General features: G+C 48.5%; 1 protein-coding gene across 1 annotated transcript in view; it reads left to right on the forward strand.

The window, feature by feature from the left end:
- LOC120917916 (puratrophin-1-like) overlaps positions 1-16,136 on the forward strand; it is a 113,736-nt gene that overhangs the window by 80,176 nt on the left and 17,424 nt on the right. The window contains exon 14 of the mRNA XM_040329523.1: positions 13,563-14,443. Within this exon, the coding sequence (XP_040185457.1) occupies positions 13,563-14,443 (881 nt within the window). The remainder of the gene's footprint in view (positions 1-13,562; positions 14,444-16,136) is intronic.

Below are 16,136 nucleotides of genomic sequence, written 5' to 3' on the forward strand. Positions count from 1 at the left end.
CCCGGCGGAAGTAAACGATGCCGGGGACGCGGCTGGAAAGGCAGAGAAAAAAATGTATCTCATGCTTCCCAGCCTGGAGGAGAGGGGTGGGGGTGGGGGAGTCTTATAGACCCCGCCTCTCTCCATAAAGAGGACCTGTCACACACTATTCCTATTACCAGGGGTGTTTACATTCCTTCTAATAGGAATAAAAGTGATCACATTTATTATTTTTTTTTAAAGAGAAAGTAAAAAATAAAATAAAATTTAAAGTGCCCCCATCCCTGCGTGCTCAGGCACAGAAGTGAACGCATACGTAAGTCGCGCCCACACATGTAAGCGGCGTTCAAATCGCACATGTGAGGTAGAGCTGCACGATGAATCGCGAAGAATCGAAATCGCGATCTTTTTACGTTCCCAATCTTCAAAACAGAACGTCGCGGCCTTTCTAAGAAGTGCAGAGCGTTTATCACCGCTGGAAAAACAAAATCCAGGCAGCCTGCCAAGTTTCATTACAACACAAGAATAAGACCCCTTTCACACTGAAGCGTTTTTACAGCGTTTTAGCGTTAAAAATGGCGCTATTAAAACGCTCTCCATGCATCTCAATGGACCCTTTCACACTGTAAGCAGCATCTTTGGAGCAGCTTTTGGGCACTGAAAAAAACGCTCCAAAAACGCCCCTCTCCATTGAAATGAATTGAAAGCGTTGTAAAAACGCTTTGCCCTTTCACACTGAGGCACTGCAAAAACACCCTAAACGTTGGGGTCTTAGCGGTGCTTTACCAGCGTTTTTCGCCATCCAGTTAGTTTACCTCCCTGTAATTTATCTGACCCCAGAGGTTATACACATGAGACGTCTCCCCTCCCCCCCTTCCCCAAACCCACACGGCTCTGTCCATTTTGTCGCATTTGTGTCGCTTTTGGCAATTCCTTCTTAGAAAATATATCTGAGCCTCTGAATGAGTGACTGTCTACATTTTACAGATGGTCCCCACAGGTTCTTTTTTTTTTTTCTCCTCTGTCTCAAACTCGGTGAGGCACAATATGATCAGCAGGGAAAATATCAAGAAACTCGCCAGAACAATCGCTTAGGATTGAGTGTGTGATCGTCATGGTGAGTTTCTTGATGTTTTCCTTGCTGATCGTAAACCCGCTGCACAAGTTACAAATCAGCCAGCGGGAGTCCACCGTTCAATCAGCTGTGTAACGCTGACCCGCCTCTCATATGATCAAGTGCACACGGGTCTGTTACCTCTCACCTGATTGGCTGAACCGACAGGCGCTGTGATTGGATGCCGCCTATCAGGCATCCAATCAAAGGAGAGGGCGGGAGGACACCGGACGTCGCTCGCCGGCTTCACCCACTGCCCACCCGAGACAGGGTAAGTGCCGGGCAGGGGGCACAGTGAGGCTGCGTTTGCGTGGACACGGTGGGGGCTGCGTTTGCGTGGTCACGGTGGGGCTGCGTTTGCGTGGTCACGGCGCGAGGCTGCGTTTGCGTGGTCACGGCGCGAGGCTGCGTTTGCGTGGTCACGGCGCGAGGCTGCGTTTGCGTGGTCACGGCGCGAGGCTGCGTTTGCGTGGTCACGGCGCGAGGCTGCGTTTGCGTGGTCACGGCGCGAGGCTGCGTTTGCGTGGTCACGGCGCGAGGTTGCGTTTGCGTGGTCACGGCGCGAGGCTGCGTTTGCGTGGTCACGGCGGGGCTGCGTTTGCGTGGTCACGGCGGGGCTGAGAGGTGACAGTGGGGCCGCGTTTGCGTGGGGCTGCGTTTTTGCGTGGGGCTGCGTTTTGATGTTTTTTTCCCCCCAGAATCTTTTCAGCACCAGCTGCCACTGTCTGCAATAGTAAAGCTCCTCGGCACTTTGTTTTGCTCTGCAGTCTCTGAGATCTCGGCTCTCCTTCCCCGGACCTCTTTTTTTTTTTTTTTTCCTGCTAATTCCTTTCAGCCAAATTAAAATTCCAGCCGTGCCGAACCTCGTCTGTCCTCTGTCTGCAATCAGCACCTATTGAGGCGGAACACGCCGAGTGACAAGGACACGCCCCCCCCCTAACACGGTCACACCTGCAGCGCTGTGAAAGTTATGCGAATTATGTGCCGATCTCTGAACATCTTCACCCTGAATTCTGCGCAATACGCCGATCATATTCTTCACACCTTCCTTGGGGGAAACTCGCAAATTTCCACGCAGACGGGATATTGCAGAAGCTGAACATTCTAATTCTCTATCTTTTGTGTGATCCTCGGGTCTCAGACGCGAATCGCTGACCTGGAATAAGTATGCAGCCAGTGAAAGCCTTTGTGCATGCCAGGTCGGGTAGCGATGGTGGTGCACAATGTTGTGAATTGCTGGTCTGTCATAACATGAAATGCCCAGTAGCCTTGTGATCGTTGACTAGGCATTAAAGCTGAATCCTAGGTATAGTAATTCTTCATATACACTACGTTGTCAAAAGTATTGGGACGCCGGCCTTTACACACACACATGAACTTTATTGGCGTCTTAGTCTGTAGGGTTCAATATTGAGTTGGCCCCCCCGCTGCTATAACAGCTTCACCTCCTCTGGGAAGGCCGTCCACAAGGTTTAGGAGTGTGTCTATGGGAATGTTTGACCATTCTTCCAGAACTGCATTTGTGAGGTCAGGCGCTGATGTTGGACGAGGAGGCGTGGCTCGCAGTCTCCATCTCATTGGTACAGAAGGTGGTGCCTGCACTACTTTTGGCGCAATTCAGTCCATTCAGAATAATTGGGCTTAAATCGCACCGCATGGTAATGCATATTATGTTCTGTAGCTCTGGCTGTACTTTAGGGTCGTTGTCCTGCTGGAAGGTGAACCCCCCCCCCCCCAGTCTCAAGTCTTTTGCCGACTCAAACAGGTTTTCTTCTAAGATTGTCCTGTATTTGGCTCCATCCATCTTCCCATCAACTCTGACCAGCTTCCCTGTCCCTGCTGAAGAAAAGCATCCCCACCACATGATGCTGCCACCACCATGTTTCACGGTGGGGATGGTGTGTTCAGGGTGATGTGCAGTGTTAGTTTTTCCCCCACACATAGCGTTTTGCTTTTAGGCCAAAAGGTTTACGTTTTGATCTCATCTGACCAGAGCCCCTTCTTCCACATGTTTGCTGTGTCCCCTCCCCCACATGGCTTCTCACAAACTGCAAACAGGACTTCTTATGTCTTTCTTTCTCCAATGTCTTTCTTCTTGTCCCTCTTCCATAAAGGGCAGATTTGTGGAGAGACCACTAATAGTTGTCCTGTGGACAGATTCTCCCCCCTGAGCTGTGGATCTCTGCAGCTCCTCCAGAGTTACCATGGGACTCTTGGCTGCTTCTCTGATGAATGCTCTCCTTGCCCGGCCCGGTCAGTTTAGGTGGACGGCCATGTCTTGGTAGGTTTGCGGTTGTGCCGTACTCTTTCCATTTCCCGATGATGGATTGAACAGAAGCTCCGTGAGATCTTCAAAGCTTGGGAGATTTTTTTTTTTTTATAACCTAACCCTGCTTTATACTTCTCCACAACTTTATCCCTGACCTGTCTGGTGTGTTCCTTGGCCTTCATGTTGCTGTTTGTTCACTAAGGTTCTCGAACAAGCCTCTGAGGGCTTCACAGAACAGCTGTATTTATACTGAGATTAAATGACACACAGGTGGACTCTATTTACTAATTAGGTGACTTCTGAAGGCAATTGGTTCCACTAGATTTTAGTTGGGGGCATCAGAGTAAAGGGGGCTGAATACAAATGCCCCCCACGCTTTTTACATACCGTATTTATCGGGGTATTGCGCGCTCCGGCGTATAGCGCGCACCCCTAATGTGGACCCGCAATTCCTGTAAAAAAAAAAACATTTTAGTACTTAGTTTTGGTGTCTTGCGCAGCGTCCATCGGCGGCCTCGTCGGGTCCGGCGTCCGTCTGTGGCTTTGGTAATGTCCTCCCGCGCTGTCTCCCTGTCAAATCGCCGCTTCCCGCGCTCAGTTTGAATGCCTGCGCCGACATATACCGAGTGCAGTACACTCGGCTACATTCGGCCAGGCTTCGCTCGTGCTCACGCTCTGTGACGTTTATGCCTGAGCACGAGCAAAGCCGAGCCTGGCCGAATGTAGACGAGTGTACTGCACTCGGTATATGTCGGCGCAGGCATTCAAACTAAGCGCGGGTATCGGCGTATATCGCGCACCCACGATTTTCCCCTTATTTTAAGGGGAAAAAAGTGCGCGTTATACACCGATAAATACAGTATTTATTTGTAAAAAAAAATTGAAAACGATTTATCATTTTCATAGTCTTTTGAAAAAAGACACCAATCCTTCCACTTCACAATTATGTGACACTTTGTGTTGGTCCATCACATAAAATCCCAATAAAATACATTTGTTTTTGGATGTAACATGAGAAAATGTGGAAAATGTAACGGGGTATGAATACTTTTTCACGGCACTGTATGTTGAACTCGGTTCCTTCCAGTAGAACGGACATCCTCTAGTCCAGGGCCGTAGAAATCTTCAAAGTGTTTTCTTTCTCGTAGTTCCTCCAGTTTCCGGTTTGTCCTCGCAGGTCGTCCGGCCTTACCTCCCGCGGAGGGACGTTGGGTGTCCGTAGCTCTCGATCATGTGACCTCCTTGAACCCGGAGAGCGGAGAAGGATAAAAGGACGCGGCCGACATCAGTGACCAGCAGCTGTTGGCAGCTCCATTCTTCGGCCGGCTTGGCGTGTTGCATACAGAGCGGCTCTTTGGCCTCCGCTGGCTCTGGCTGAATGGGAGGCAGAAATCCGGAACATCTGCCTGTCCTGGGAGCAGGTGTGACCGACATAGAGGGGGGCGGGGCAACAGGACTGAGGGAGCATGTCCATGGGACTGAGGGAGCATGTCCATGGGACTGAGGGAGCATGTCCATGGGACTGAGGGAGCATGTCCATGGGACTGAGGGAGCATGTCCATGGGACTGAGGGAGCATGTCCATGGGACTGAGGGAGCATGTCCATGGGACTGAGGGAGCATGTCCATGGGACTGAGGGAGCATGTCCATGGGACTGAGGGAGCATGTCCATGGGACTGAGGGAGCATGTCCATGGGACTGAGGGAGCATGTCCATGGGACTGAGGGAGCATGTCCATGGGACTGAGGGAGCATGTCCATGGGACTGAGGGAGCATGTCCATGGGACTGAGGGAGCATGTCCATGGGACTGAGGGAGCATGTCCATGGGACTGAGGGAGCATGTCCATGGGACTGAGGGAGCATGTCCGGGACTGAGGGAGCATGTCCGGGACTGAGGGAGCATGTCCGGGACTCCCCTCCTATTATTCTCAGAGCCGAGCTTTACTATTCAGATCAATCATTTTATAAAATGGCAAACGTCTCACAAAATCCTCACGCAATACAAGGACGACGCTTAGACGCAGGGGGTGCTCAACCTGAGGACCTCCAGCTGTTGCACAACTACAAGTCCCATCGTGCCTGTGGGAGTCATGCTTGTAACAGACAGCCTTGCAATGCCTCATGGGACTTGTAGTTTCGAAATAGCTGGAGGGTCATAGGTTGAGCACCCATAGCGTAGAGCAGGGGTCTCTAAACTGCGGCCCGAGGGCCAGATGTGGCCCTTGGCTTTTATTCGGCCCTTGGGGCAACTATTTTTCCCACTGACACCAAAAAGGTGGCTCTATTTCTTCCACCGATATCAATGATGGGATACTACCTTCTACTAATAGGGGCACTACTCCTCCTACTGACCACCAACCTTGTGGCCATATTTATTCTCACTGGGGTAGATTCAGGTATATTTGCGCACTCTTACGGAGGCGCAGCGTACCGTTTTTACGCTACGCCTCCGTAAAATACTTGCGCTACGCCTCATTCACGAAGCTGTAGCTCCGTAATTTGCGCGGGCGCTCCGTAAAACTGGCCGGCGTAAGCACGCGTAATTTAAATGATCCCGTAGGGGGCGTGGATCATTTAAATTAGGCGCGTTCCCTCGCCGAACGTAGTGCGCATGCTCCGTCGGGAAACTTTCCCGACGTGCATTGCGGCAAATGACGTCGCAAGGACGTCATTTGCTTTAACGTGAACGGCGTCCAGCGCCATTCACGATTAATTTACGCAACCGACGTCCTTTTCAAAACTCGCGACGTGGGAACGACGGGTATACTTGGCATTGGCTGCGCCTGCTAATAGCAGGAGCAGCCTTACGCAGAACCCGACGAACGCCAACGACGTAAAATGCGAACGCCGGGCGCGCGTACGGTTGTGAATCGGCGTGAGTATGCAATTTGCATACTCTACGCTGACCACTACGGGAACGCCACCTAGCGGCCAGCGTAAGAATGCAGCCTACGATACGACGGCATAAGAGCCTTATGCCAGTCATATCTTAGGCTACAGTCGGCGTATCGGTTTCTGAATACAGAAAGTCGATACGCCGGCGCAAATTAGCAATTACGCTGCGTATCTATGGATACGCAGGCGTAATTGCTACCTGAATCTACCCCACTGATGCTGGGCTCGGGACATTTTGTTGCCCCCGCTGGCCACACTCCGGCCCTCCCTAAAGTCTGAAGGACAATAAACTGGCCTTTTTGTTTTGAAAAAGTTTGGAGACCCCTGCAGTAGAGGATCTCCAGGCTGTATGGGAGAAATGAATGTGAATGCTCTACAAATACTGAAGCTGCTGACACTTGGGTTCTGTTTCCACCACTGCGAGTTGTTGTGCGACTTATGTAGAGTCGCGTGGCAAGTCCAAACCCATGTATTCCAATGGTCCCCGTTCTAATTGGTGCGACTCAAGTCGCAGCGACTCCAAAACATATTTATTTTGCGCTTCTTTGTTCTGAGTTCGGTGCGACTTGTTCTCACATGGTCGCATGACATCGCATCAAAAATTGCATTGCAAAATCGCCACCACTTTGGGTTTGCAATTGTGGAAACGGAGCCTTAGGCTGGCCATACACTGAGCACAGGTCGCAGGAGATAAATTTGCTTGATTCCCCCATCGTCACAGTCAGTGTTGATGGGAATCCCTCTGGCCGAGCCATTGTATTCTCCCAGTGGGGGGGTTGGGGAGCTGTCCGCACCGAGAGAAGACCGTAATTATGGCTAGCGGCTATTCGAACAGTCTATGGCCGGCTTTACGTATCCAGGGCCGTACCATCAAAGTACCGGTGATCTGACGATATGGTTCCGGTAAGGACTGCGTAGGCGCAATCCTTGCCGACGGAAATCTCCGAACCTCAGCCCGGCATCCAGGGCGACGTGGAATTTGAGGAAAGTGGCCAGTTGGCCTCACGTCCTCGCTTCTCTCGGACGGCTCGCTCCGCCCGGCCTCCTGGCTCTTTTTTTTAACATCCTCCAATCCACGGGGATGAGCCTGGATGCCGGCCGAGGTTCGGCGATTTCCGTCGGCAAGGATTGCGCCTGCGCAGTCCTTACAGGAACCATCTCGATAGGGGAACCTTAACGACAAGTCACCGGCCCTCTGTCTTCGCGCCCCCGGCGGCGCCAGGATTACTAAGGGAAGCTGGCTGTGACTTCTTGCAGCTTCCCACTGTGCATGCACGGGCCGCGCTGCACTTTGTAAATGGTCCCACAGCCTTCCTGGACTAGTGACCTATCCCTGAGCACTGCAAGCAAATGGGGGGGGGGGGGGTTGATGGGTCTCTACTGAAATGAGGACACTTCAGGCTATTCGATCGGTCTCGGTACTGAAATGAGGACAGTAATGCGGATACTTTTTTCGCAGGGTTGGGGGGGGGGTTTGAATACCAGGCTGGCTGCAGGTAAATTAGAATCTGTTTACTCAAAGACGTTATTTGGGGTGCAAGGTGGGGGGAAGGGATTGGGTTTCCCTGCTGTGGCTGTGTGAGTGGGGGGATTGTTGTGCGGGACAATGTCTGCGTTATCCGGAGAAGTCAATGGCAGGATGATGTCACGGCTTCTTAATGGTTTCTGTGTTCCGTCGCTTGCTGCGGCCGGGATCGGGTGAAACGAGGATTTCTCTCCAGGTGTCTTCGTATTCTAGCACAGGCTTCGCTTTGTCGTTACATTTCCATCGGATTCTCTTCTTCTGTATTCTGGTCGTTTTCAGTTCTTTTTTAGGATAAAGGGAATGAGAACCGAACAAGTGGACTTCTTAACCATCGCAGGAACTTTTCTGCTGTCCTCAGGAAACATTCACAGACGCCAAGAACATATTAATAGGATCCAGTCTTCCAAATCTATAAATGACACGTCGCTCTTCTTATTTATACCGAGAATGCTGCTAATTATGGACTTCCGATATCGGGAATGCTATTGGAGGCCTCGGCAAAAGACGTGCGCACTGCCGAAAAATGTCTTTGTTTTTCAGTTTAGTTTCATTCGTTTATTTTCGTTTATCGGATCATTCGTTTTTATGATCGCAATTCGTAAATTCAGAAATAAAGAAATAAATCAGAAAAATTCAAAAGAATAAATAACTAGCTAAATAATAATTTAAAGCGGGAGTTCAAACGAATTTTTTTTTTAACCTTAGATTGAGGCTCATTTTGTGAAGGGGAATTGGGTAGTTTTTTTTAAAATTGAAGCCGTACATACCGTTTTAGAGAGCGATCTTCTCCGCCGCTTCCGGGTATGGTCTTCGGGACTGGGCGTTCCTATTCGATTGACAGTCTTCAGACAGGCTTCCGACGGTCGCATACATCGCGTCACGATTTTCCGAAAGTAGCCGAACGTCGGTTCGCAGGCGCCGTATAGAGCCGCACCGACGTTCAGCTTATCGGCTACTTGTGACGCGATGTATGCGAACGTCGGTGCAGATCTATACGGCGCCTGCGCACCGACGTTCGGCTACTTTTGGAAAATCGTGACGCGATGTATGCGACTGTCGAAAGCCTATTAATCAAATAGGAACGCCCAGTCCCGCAGCCCATACCCGGAAGCGGCGGAGAAGATCGCTCTCTAAAACGGTAAGTACGGCTTCGATTTTAAAACTAGCCGATTCCCCTTCACAAAATGAGCCTCAATCTAATGTCAAAAATTTACTTTTCGGGTGAACCTCCACTTTAACTATTACTAACTATTAAATTATAGGTATTGGAATTTCCTTTAAAATTTAGCCCTTTGGTGAAGGAATTTATCCGAAGTTACGAATTCTCCGAAATAACAAATGCTGCATCTAAACAAATGGAACGTAACAAATTAATAATAATAATAAAATTATTAATTTGTTGCGTTCCATTTGTTTAGATACGATGTTCATTATTTCTGATAATTCGTAACTTCGGATAGATTCGTATTCGTTACGTTCACAGCCAAATTTGAAGAGAAATTCCAATACCTATTATTTAATAGTTAAGTTAGTTAACCATTAAGGACCGCCTAACGCAGATATACGTCGGCAGAATGGCGCGGCTGAGCACAGGCACGTACAAGTACGTTGCCTTTAAGTGCCCAGCCGCGGGTCGTGCACGCGACCCGGTCCGAAGCTCCGCGCCCACGATCGCCGCCGGTGTCCCGCGATCAGTCACAGGAGCTGAAGAACGGGGAGAGCTGAGTGTAAACACACCTTCCCCCGTTCTTCATTGTGGCAATGTCGGCGATCTTCTGTTCCCTGACATAGGGAACGACGATCAGTGACTTCACACGTCCAGCTCCGCCCCCTACAGTTAGAAACGCACATGAGGTCACACTTAACCCCTAGTGGTTAACTCCTAAAATTCAATTGTCATTTTCACAGTAAACAATGCATTTTTATAGCACTTTTCGCTGTGAAAATGACAATGGTCCCAAAAATGTGTCAAAATTGTCCGATGTGTCCGCCATAATGTCGCAGTCACGAAAAAAATCGCTGATCGCTGCCATTAGTAGTAAAACAAAAATATTAATAAGAATGGCATAAAACCATCTCCTATTTTGGTTTGCGCAAAATTTATAGCATTTACAATCAATAAACATCTATTGCAATTTTTTTTTTTTTACCAAAAATAGGTAGAATACGTATCGGCCTAAACTGAGGGGAAAAAACGTTTTTATCTTTTTTTGGGGATATTTATTACAGCAAAAAGTAAAAAATATTGAATTTTTTTCAAAATTGTCGCTCTATTTTTGTTTATAGCGCAAAAAATAAAAACCGCAGAGGTGATCAAATACCACCAAAAGAAAATTCTATTTGTGGGGAAATAAGGACGTCAATTTTGTTTGGGAGCCACGTCGCACGACCGCGCAATTGTCAGTTAAAGCGACGCAGTGCCGAATCGCAAAAACTGGCCAGGTCCTTTACCTGCATAATACCTATTTTATTATTTTCTATTCTTTTCGTTTCAACGTCATTGTTCGGTTTTAAGTTTACTTAAAAGTGGATGCCAACAAATCACAATGGCCTTCGCTGCCAGGCTTACAGGCTCCTCATATTTCAGCTCCATTATCAATAAAGGTTGGGTTGGCATTTTCACACCCATGAACACTACTTATGTAATAAACGGGTCTGTGTGGCACAATTTGGGCAGTACAATCCGAGAATAACGTGGAATTAATTTCTGTCTTTTTTAGTGTGCGCTCTGCCACCCGGTATGAACGGGTAAAGCTTTTTATCTTGGCACAGGGATTGTTGAGCCCTTTTCTGGGGGTCAGCAGTCAGGTGACCACATTCCTGAATGCGGCAACATATTTGTGCGTCCCCGCAGGAGCCCGGGTCTAGTTTCTCACAGACAGAGGGAACTTTTTGTTCTTCGCGAGGGACCATTATGAATACATAATAGGTGGTGCCCGCAGATTAAATAGTTGGCACCGCTGTGTCTCGGAGGGAATTAAAGACGCAGGACTTGAGAATTGTAGACTTGGCTGAATAATTCTGTCTCTGAGCAGTAAAATCCTTCTTAGAATAAATCGGTGAGCAAATCCAGAGTTTTGCTGGAAACCATTTGAGTTGTGCAAGTTGCCCGTCTCTAGTCCTATCTCTATCTATCTATCTATCTATCTATCTATCTATCTATCTATCTATCTATCTATCTATCTATCTACTGTGTCTGTCTCTCTATCTCTACTGTCTCTCTATCTCTACTGTCTCTCTATCTCTCTAGTAGTAGCCCAAGCCCCTAAGGCCCCTTTCACACTGGGGCGTTGGCAGTAAAGCGGCGCTATGTTTAGCGTCCTGCTAGCGCACCGCTGCAGTGTGAAAGCCCTTGGGAGTGTGAGGAGCGGCACTTTCAGGGTGCTTTGTAGGCGCTATATTTAGCGTTCTAGCACCTGCTAAGCTCCCCAGTGTGAAAGGGGTCTTAGAGAGTCTAGCACCACCATCCCCCATAGGGCATGACCCACTGGAAGGGATGAAACTGCAAATCCCATCATGCCTCTGCCTCTAGGCGTCATGCCTGTGATTGTCAGGGTCTTGCAATGTCTCGTGGGACTTGTAGTTTCAAAACAGCTGGAGGGCCGAGTTTGCTCTCGCCTGATATATAAGCCATGGGAGTTTACTTCCCTTTTATCATCAGCTGTCTTTGAGGATGTTTTTAGGTGTGACCAGTGTAAAGTATATTCCGATCAATGATCCACCTTCTCAAAGGATAACTGACCCAGGCATAGACAGGTAATTGAACAAGCAAACCAACTTGCGTGTCAAGCAGAATGGCTTGGATGATGCCTTTGTATATGGTCTCCATGGTCGCATGGATGCAACTCTTATATAACCTCTGTACGGACTTCCAGCACTGGAGCCAAAAATCCATCCGAGGCAAATTTGGCCATCAACGTAGATAGCCAAGAGCTGTTTCAGATGGGGGTCAACTTTGTCGGGTTGCACCCTAAACTTTGCATTGTGTACATAGCACACCCCTGAACTCTGCAGTCTGTATGTAGTATTGCACCCCCTAAACCCTGCACTGTGTACGCAGTGCACTCCTGAACCCTGCACTCTGTACGCAGTGCACTCCTGAACTCTGTACGCAGGGCGCACCCCTGAAGCCTGCGCTCTGTACGCAGGGCGCACCCCTGATACAACCGGCCCTTTGAGGGCAACCATTCTGCTGATGCGGCTCGCGATAAAATTGAGTGCAACACCCTTACCCTATAGTGTACAGGTTACATGAGCATTGCATACACGCTGCCATGGGTACCATATACAACGGCATTGTCCAGCCAGGACACTTCACTTGCAAGTTGATTGGTTGGCTTGCTCAATTACCTGCAGTCTCTGCATGGGTAAGTATTGGCCTGTCTGCCTTTGTGTTGCCAATAGCATGACCTTAAGCCAGTGTTTCTCAATTCCAGTCCTCAGGCCCCCCCCAACAGGTCAGGTTTTCAGGATTTCCATTATTTTGCACAGGTGATTTGATCAGTTTCACTGCCTTAGTAATCACCACAGCCTTTTCATCTGAGGGAAATCCTGAAAACCTAACCTGTTGGGGGGGGGGGGCCTGGAATTGAGAAACACTGCCTTAAAGCGGGGGTTCACCCTTAGAGGGCACTTTTCCCCCTTAGATTCCTGCTCGTTTTTACTAGGGGAATCGGCTATTTATTTTAAAATATGTGCAGTACTTACCCGTTTACGAGATGCATCCTCTCCGTCGCTTCCGGGTATGGGCTTCGGGAATGGGCGTTCCTTCTTGATTGACAACCTTCCGAGAGGCTTCCGACGGTCGCATCCATCGCGTCACGATTTTCCGAAAGAAGCCGAACGTCGGTGCGCAGGCGCAGTATAGAGCCGCACCGACGTTCGGCTTCTTTTGGCTACGAGTGACGCGATGGATGCGACCGTCGGAAGCCTCTCGGAAGGTTGTCAATCAAGAAGGAACGCCCGCTCCCGAAGACCCATACCCGGAAGCGACGGAAGAAGATGCAGCTCGAAAACGGGTAAGTACGGATCATATTTTAATACAAATAGCCGATTCCCCTAGACCGAACGAGCAGGAATCTAAGGGGAGATTTTTTTTTTTTTACAAATGGGTGAACTCCCGCTTTAAGCCCTCACATCTTTCTATCCTAGAAAGTATAGAAAGATGTGAAAACGATATAATGAACATTGTAGTGAAGGTATTGTGTTGTATTACTGGGAGTTCTACGTATCGGGTACACCAGAGAGTCATTTGTTTTACAGAACACGGAGGTAGTGAAGATCAAAGACTAGCTCATTAGCATGTGAATGCCCAGCCTAATAATTGGCACAGTGGTGGCCCGGGGTTCTCGAGAGACCTCCTGTGGCGTCGGTGGCAACCCCCCGGAACACCAGCCCCGCCCTGATCTCTGCGCTGATCACATATCATCCAACGCCGCTCTGTGCCGGCTGAGGCGAAACTAAAGAGGGTTTGTTTTCTTTGAATTCGGATGAGTTGGATGTTTCTGGCTCTTTCCCATCTCTCATAGTTTTCTGTTCCGCGCCGTCTGGTCATCACATTCCCCGAGCTCCTGGGATTCTAATCTCTCTTCAGTAATTCCAAAAGGATCTTTCTTCTCATCACAACTTATGGAGGAGACATCATATATTTTATGGTAATAGAATTCTAAATGGGTGTAATCGGCAGTTGAATTGTTATGAATGACCTCCTTGACTCCTGCAGATAGAAGTCTTTGTGATCACCCCGTTCTGACTTCATTGTGTTTTTTTGTTCCTCCAGGCGTATGAATGGGCATTGGAAGGCATGCGACGACTTGCCACCGTCAGTTTGGACGACTGTAATTCCCCGGAGTTGTGTACCGGAGCCATCGAGAGTCTGGAGAAGTACCAAGTGCAGCACCCGGAGATCTCGGAGAAGAAATTCGAGGAGATGAGGGAGCTCGCCTATGAGCTGAAAAGCGACAAGGGAACCAAGCAATGGAAGTTTGCCTGGTCCAAGTGCCAGGAGGCCAGACAAGTCTTCGAGAAGAAACTGGAGGCGGCGCTCAGGGCTAAACATTTACTGATTGGAGAGCAGACCTCTCCACGACCATTCTCGCAAAGGAGACGCCTGAACAGTGTAGACCAGAAAGTTCTCCAGAACAAGCCCCTCGGCTCCCCGCTTTGCGGCAGGGAGAGAAGGCTGGGCAGAGTTCTCTGCAACCGACCAGAAGTTGGGTTTTCCATGGAGCAGGCGGCGCCCTACAGAGTGAGCCCCTCCTGCTCCAGTGCCAGCTCCGTTGCCTCGTCGGATTTCCGAGGGCGTAAAATGTCTCTTCAGAGTATTCCTAGTGAGGATTTCAGCTTGGAACTGTTCCACCAAGTGCCGTCTGGATCCTCCACCCCCACCGCCTCCCGGCCCATGGGGCGAAGGTTGCTGAGGAAGGCTCAGAGCTTTGACCTCCCTGGAACTGACGCGGGGACTCACGGGTGCCAAAGGAGGCTGAGTGAGCCCGCTAGGCGAGGGAACACCGGAGTGTTTATTAAAGGGCTGGAAGTGAGCAGCACGGAGATCGCAGAGCGGCCTTGCAGCCCCCGACAACCTCTGGACTGGTCAGCGGAGAGGGTACTTAGCGACAGGAGGAGTAGCGTGTCCTCGGTCGATGGGAGAAGTCGCACCAGGTATAAAATCTTATGACTATCTGATTGTATAATGTGCATCTCACTAATACTCATTCTATGGTCATGTATTGGCTCCTTAGGACTTCACAACCCGCCCACTGTATATACACGTCGCCACTTTAAAGATGGATATCTCGGTAACGGCAGCAGCTGATGTCACAACCGAGGTATCCATCTTTTCAGTGGGCGGTCCTGTTTCCGATAATGGTGGTCTCTGCGGCGGATTCGCCGCAAGATCACCGTTATTGGCAGTGGGAGAGGCCCCTCCCCCCTTCCGCCACTCTCCTGCGCCCTCCACCGCTTACCGGAGCCGTCTGTAGCGGCGCAGGCGATCGGGTCCTTCACATTGCTGGGTATGGATACGAGTGAGGGCAAGATGGCCCCCACCCGTCTCCATACCATAGCAGAAGTGATGTCAAAACGTCACTTCCCCCCCCCCCCCCCCCATACGTCTTAAAGGGACATTTTTTTTTTTTTATTACAATTTTGTTTTTATTTTATATTGCATTTTTTTTTTTTTTATAGACATTCACGGAACTTTATTGGTGGAATGGAGAGTGGGAGGGGTATTTTATATTGCATTTTAGTGTAAATATGAGATCTGAGGTCTTTTTGACCCCCAGATCTCATATTTAAGAGGACCTGTCATGCTTTTTTCTATTACAAGGGATGTTTACATTCCTTGTAATAGGAATAAAAGTGATCAATTTTTTTTTTTTTTTTCAGTGTAAAAAATTATAAACTAAATAAAAATAAATAAGAAAAAAAAATTTTTTTTAAAGCGCCCCATCCCGACGAGCTCGCGCACAGAAGCGAACGCATACGCGAGTAGCGCCGGCATATGAAAACGGTGTTCAAACCACACGTGTGAGGTATCGCCGCGATCGTTAGAGCGAGAGCAATAATTCTAGCCCTAGACCTCCTCTGTAACTCAAAAAAAGCAACCTGTAGAATTTTTTAAACGTCGCCTATCGAGATTTTTAAGGGTGAAAGTTTGACGCCATGCCACGAGCGAGCGGGCGCAATTTTCAAGCGTGACATGTTGGGTATCATTTTACTCGGCGTAACATTATCTTTCACAATATATAAAAAAATTGGGCAAAATTTACTGTTGTCTTATTTTTTTTTTTAATTCAAAAAAGATTTTTTTTCCAAAAAAAGTGCGCTTGTAAGACCGCTGCGCAAATATGGTGTGACAAAGTATTGCAATGACTGCCATTTTATTCCCTAGGATGTCTGCTAAAAAAATATATATATAATGTTTGGGGGGTTCTGATTAATTTTCTAGCAAAAAAATTGTGATTTTTACATGAAGGAGAGAAGTGCCAGAATAGGCCCGGTGGGCAAGTGGTTAAGGGTAAAAGTTTGTCGCCATTCCACGAGCGGACGCAATTTTGAAGCGTGACATGTTTGGTATCAATTTACTCAGCGTAACATCATCTTTCATAATCTAAAAAAAAATTGGGCTAACTTTACTGTTGTCTTATTTTTTAATTCATTGTTGTTGGAAAGCAGAGGAAGTTATCAGTTTACAAGATTTCTGGCAGGATCAACAGATTTATTTTTTTGCAGTTATTGAACAAATATAACAGAATGCATCTGTTGGTAGAATTACCAGACAAGAAGTTAATAAGGGAAGTTCATCATCGGGATTTATGTACACTTTAAATCGTCTCGGCGCAGACAGAGAAAT

The sequence above is a fragment of the Rana temporaria genome, chromosome 11 (assembly GCF_905171775.1).
Source record: "Rana temporaria chromosome 11, aRanTem1.1, whole genome shotgun sequence".
NCBI classification, from domain to species: domain Eukaryota; kingdom Metazoa; phylum Chordata; class Amphibia; order Anura; family Ranidae; genus Rana; species Rana temporaria.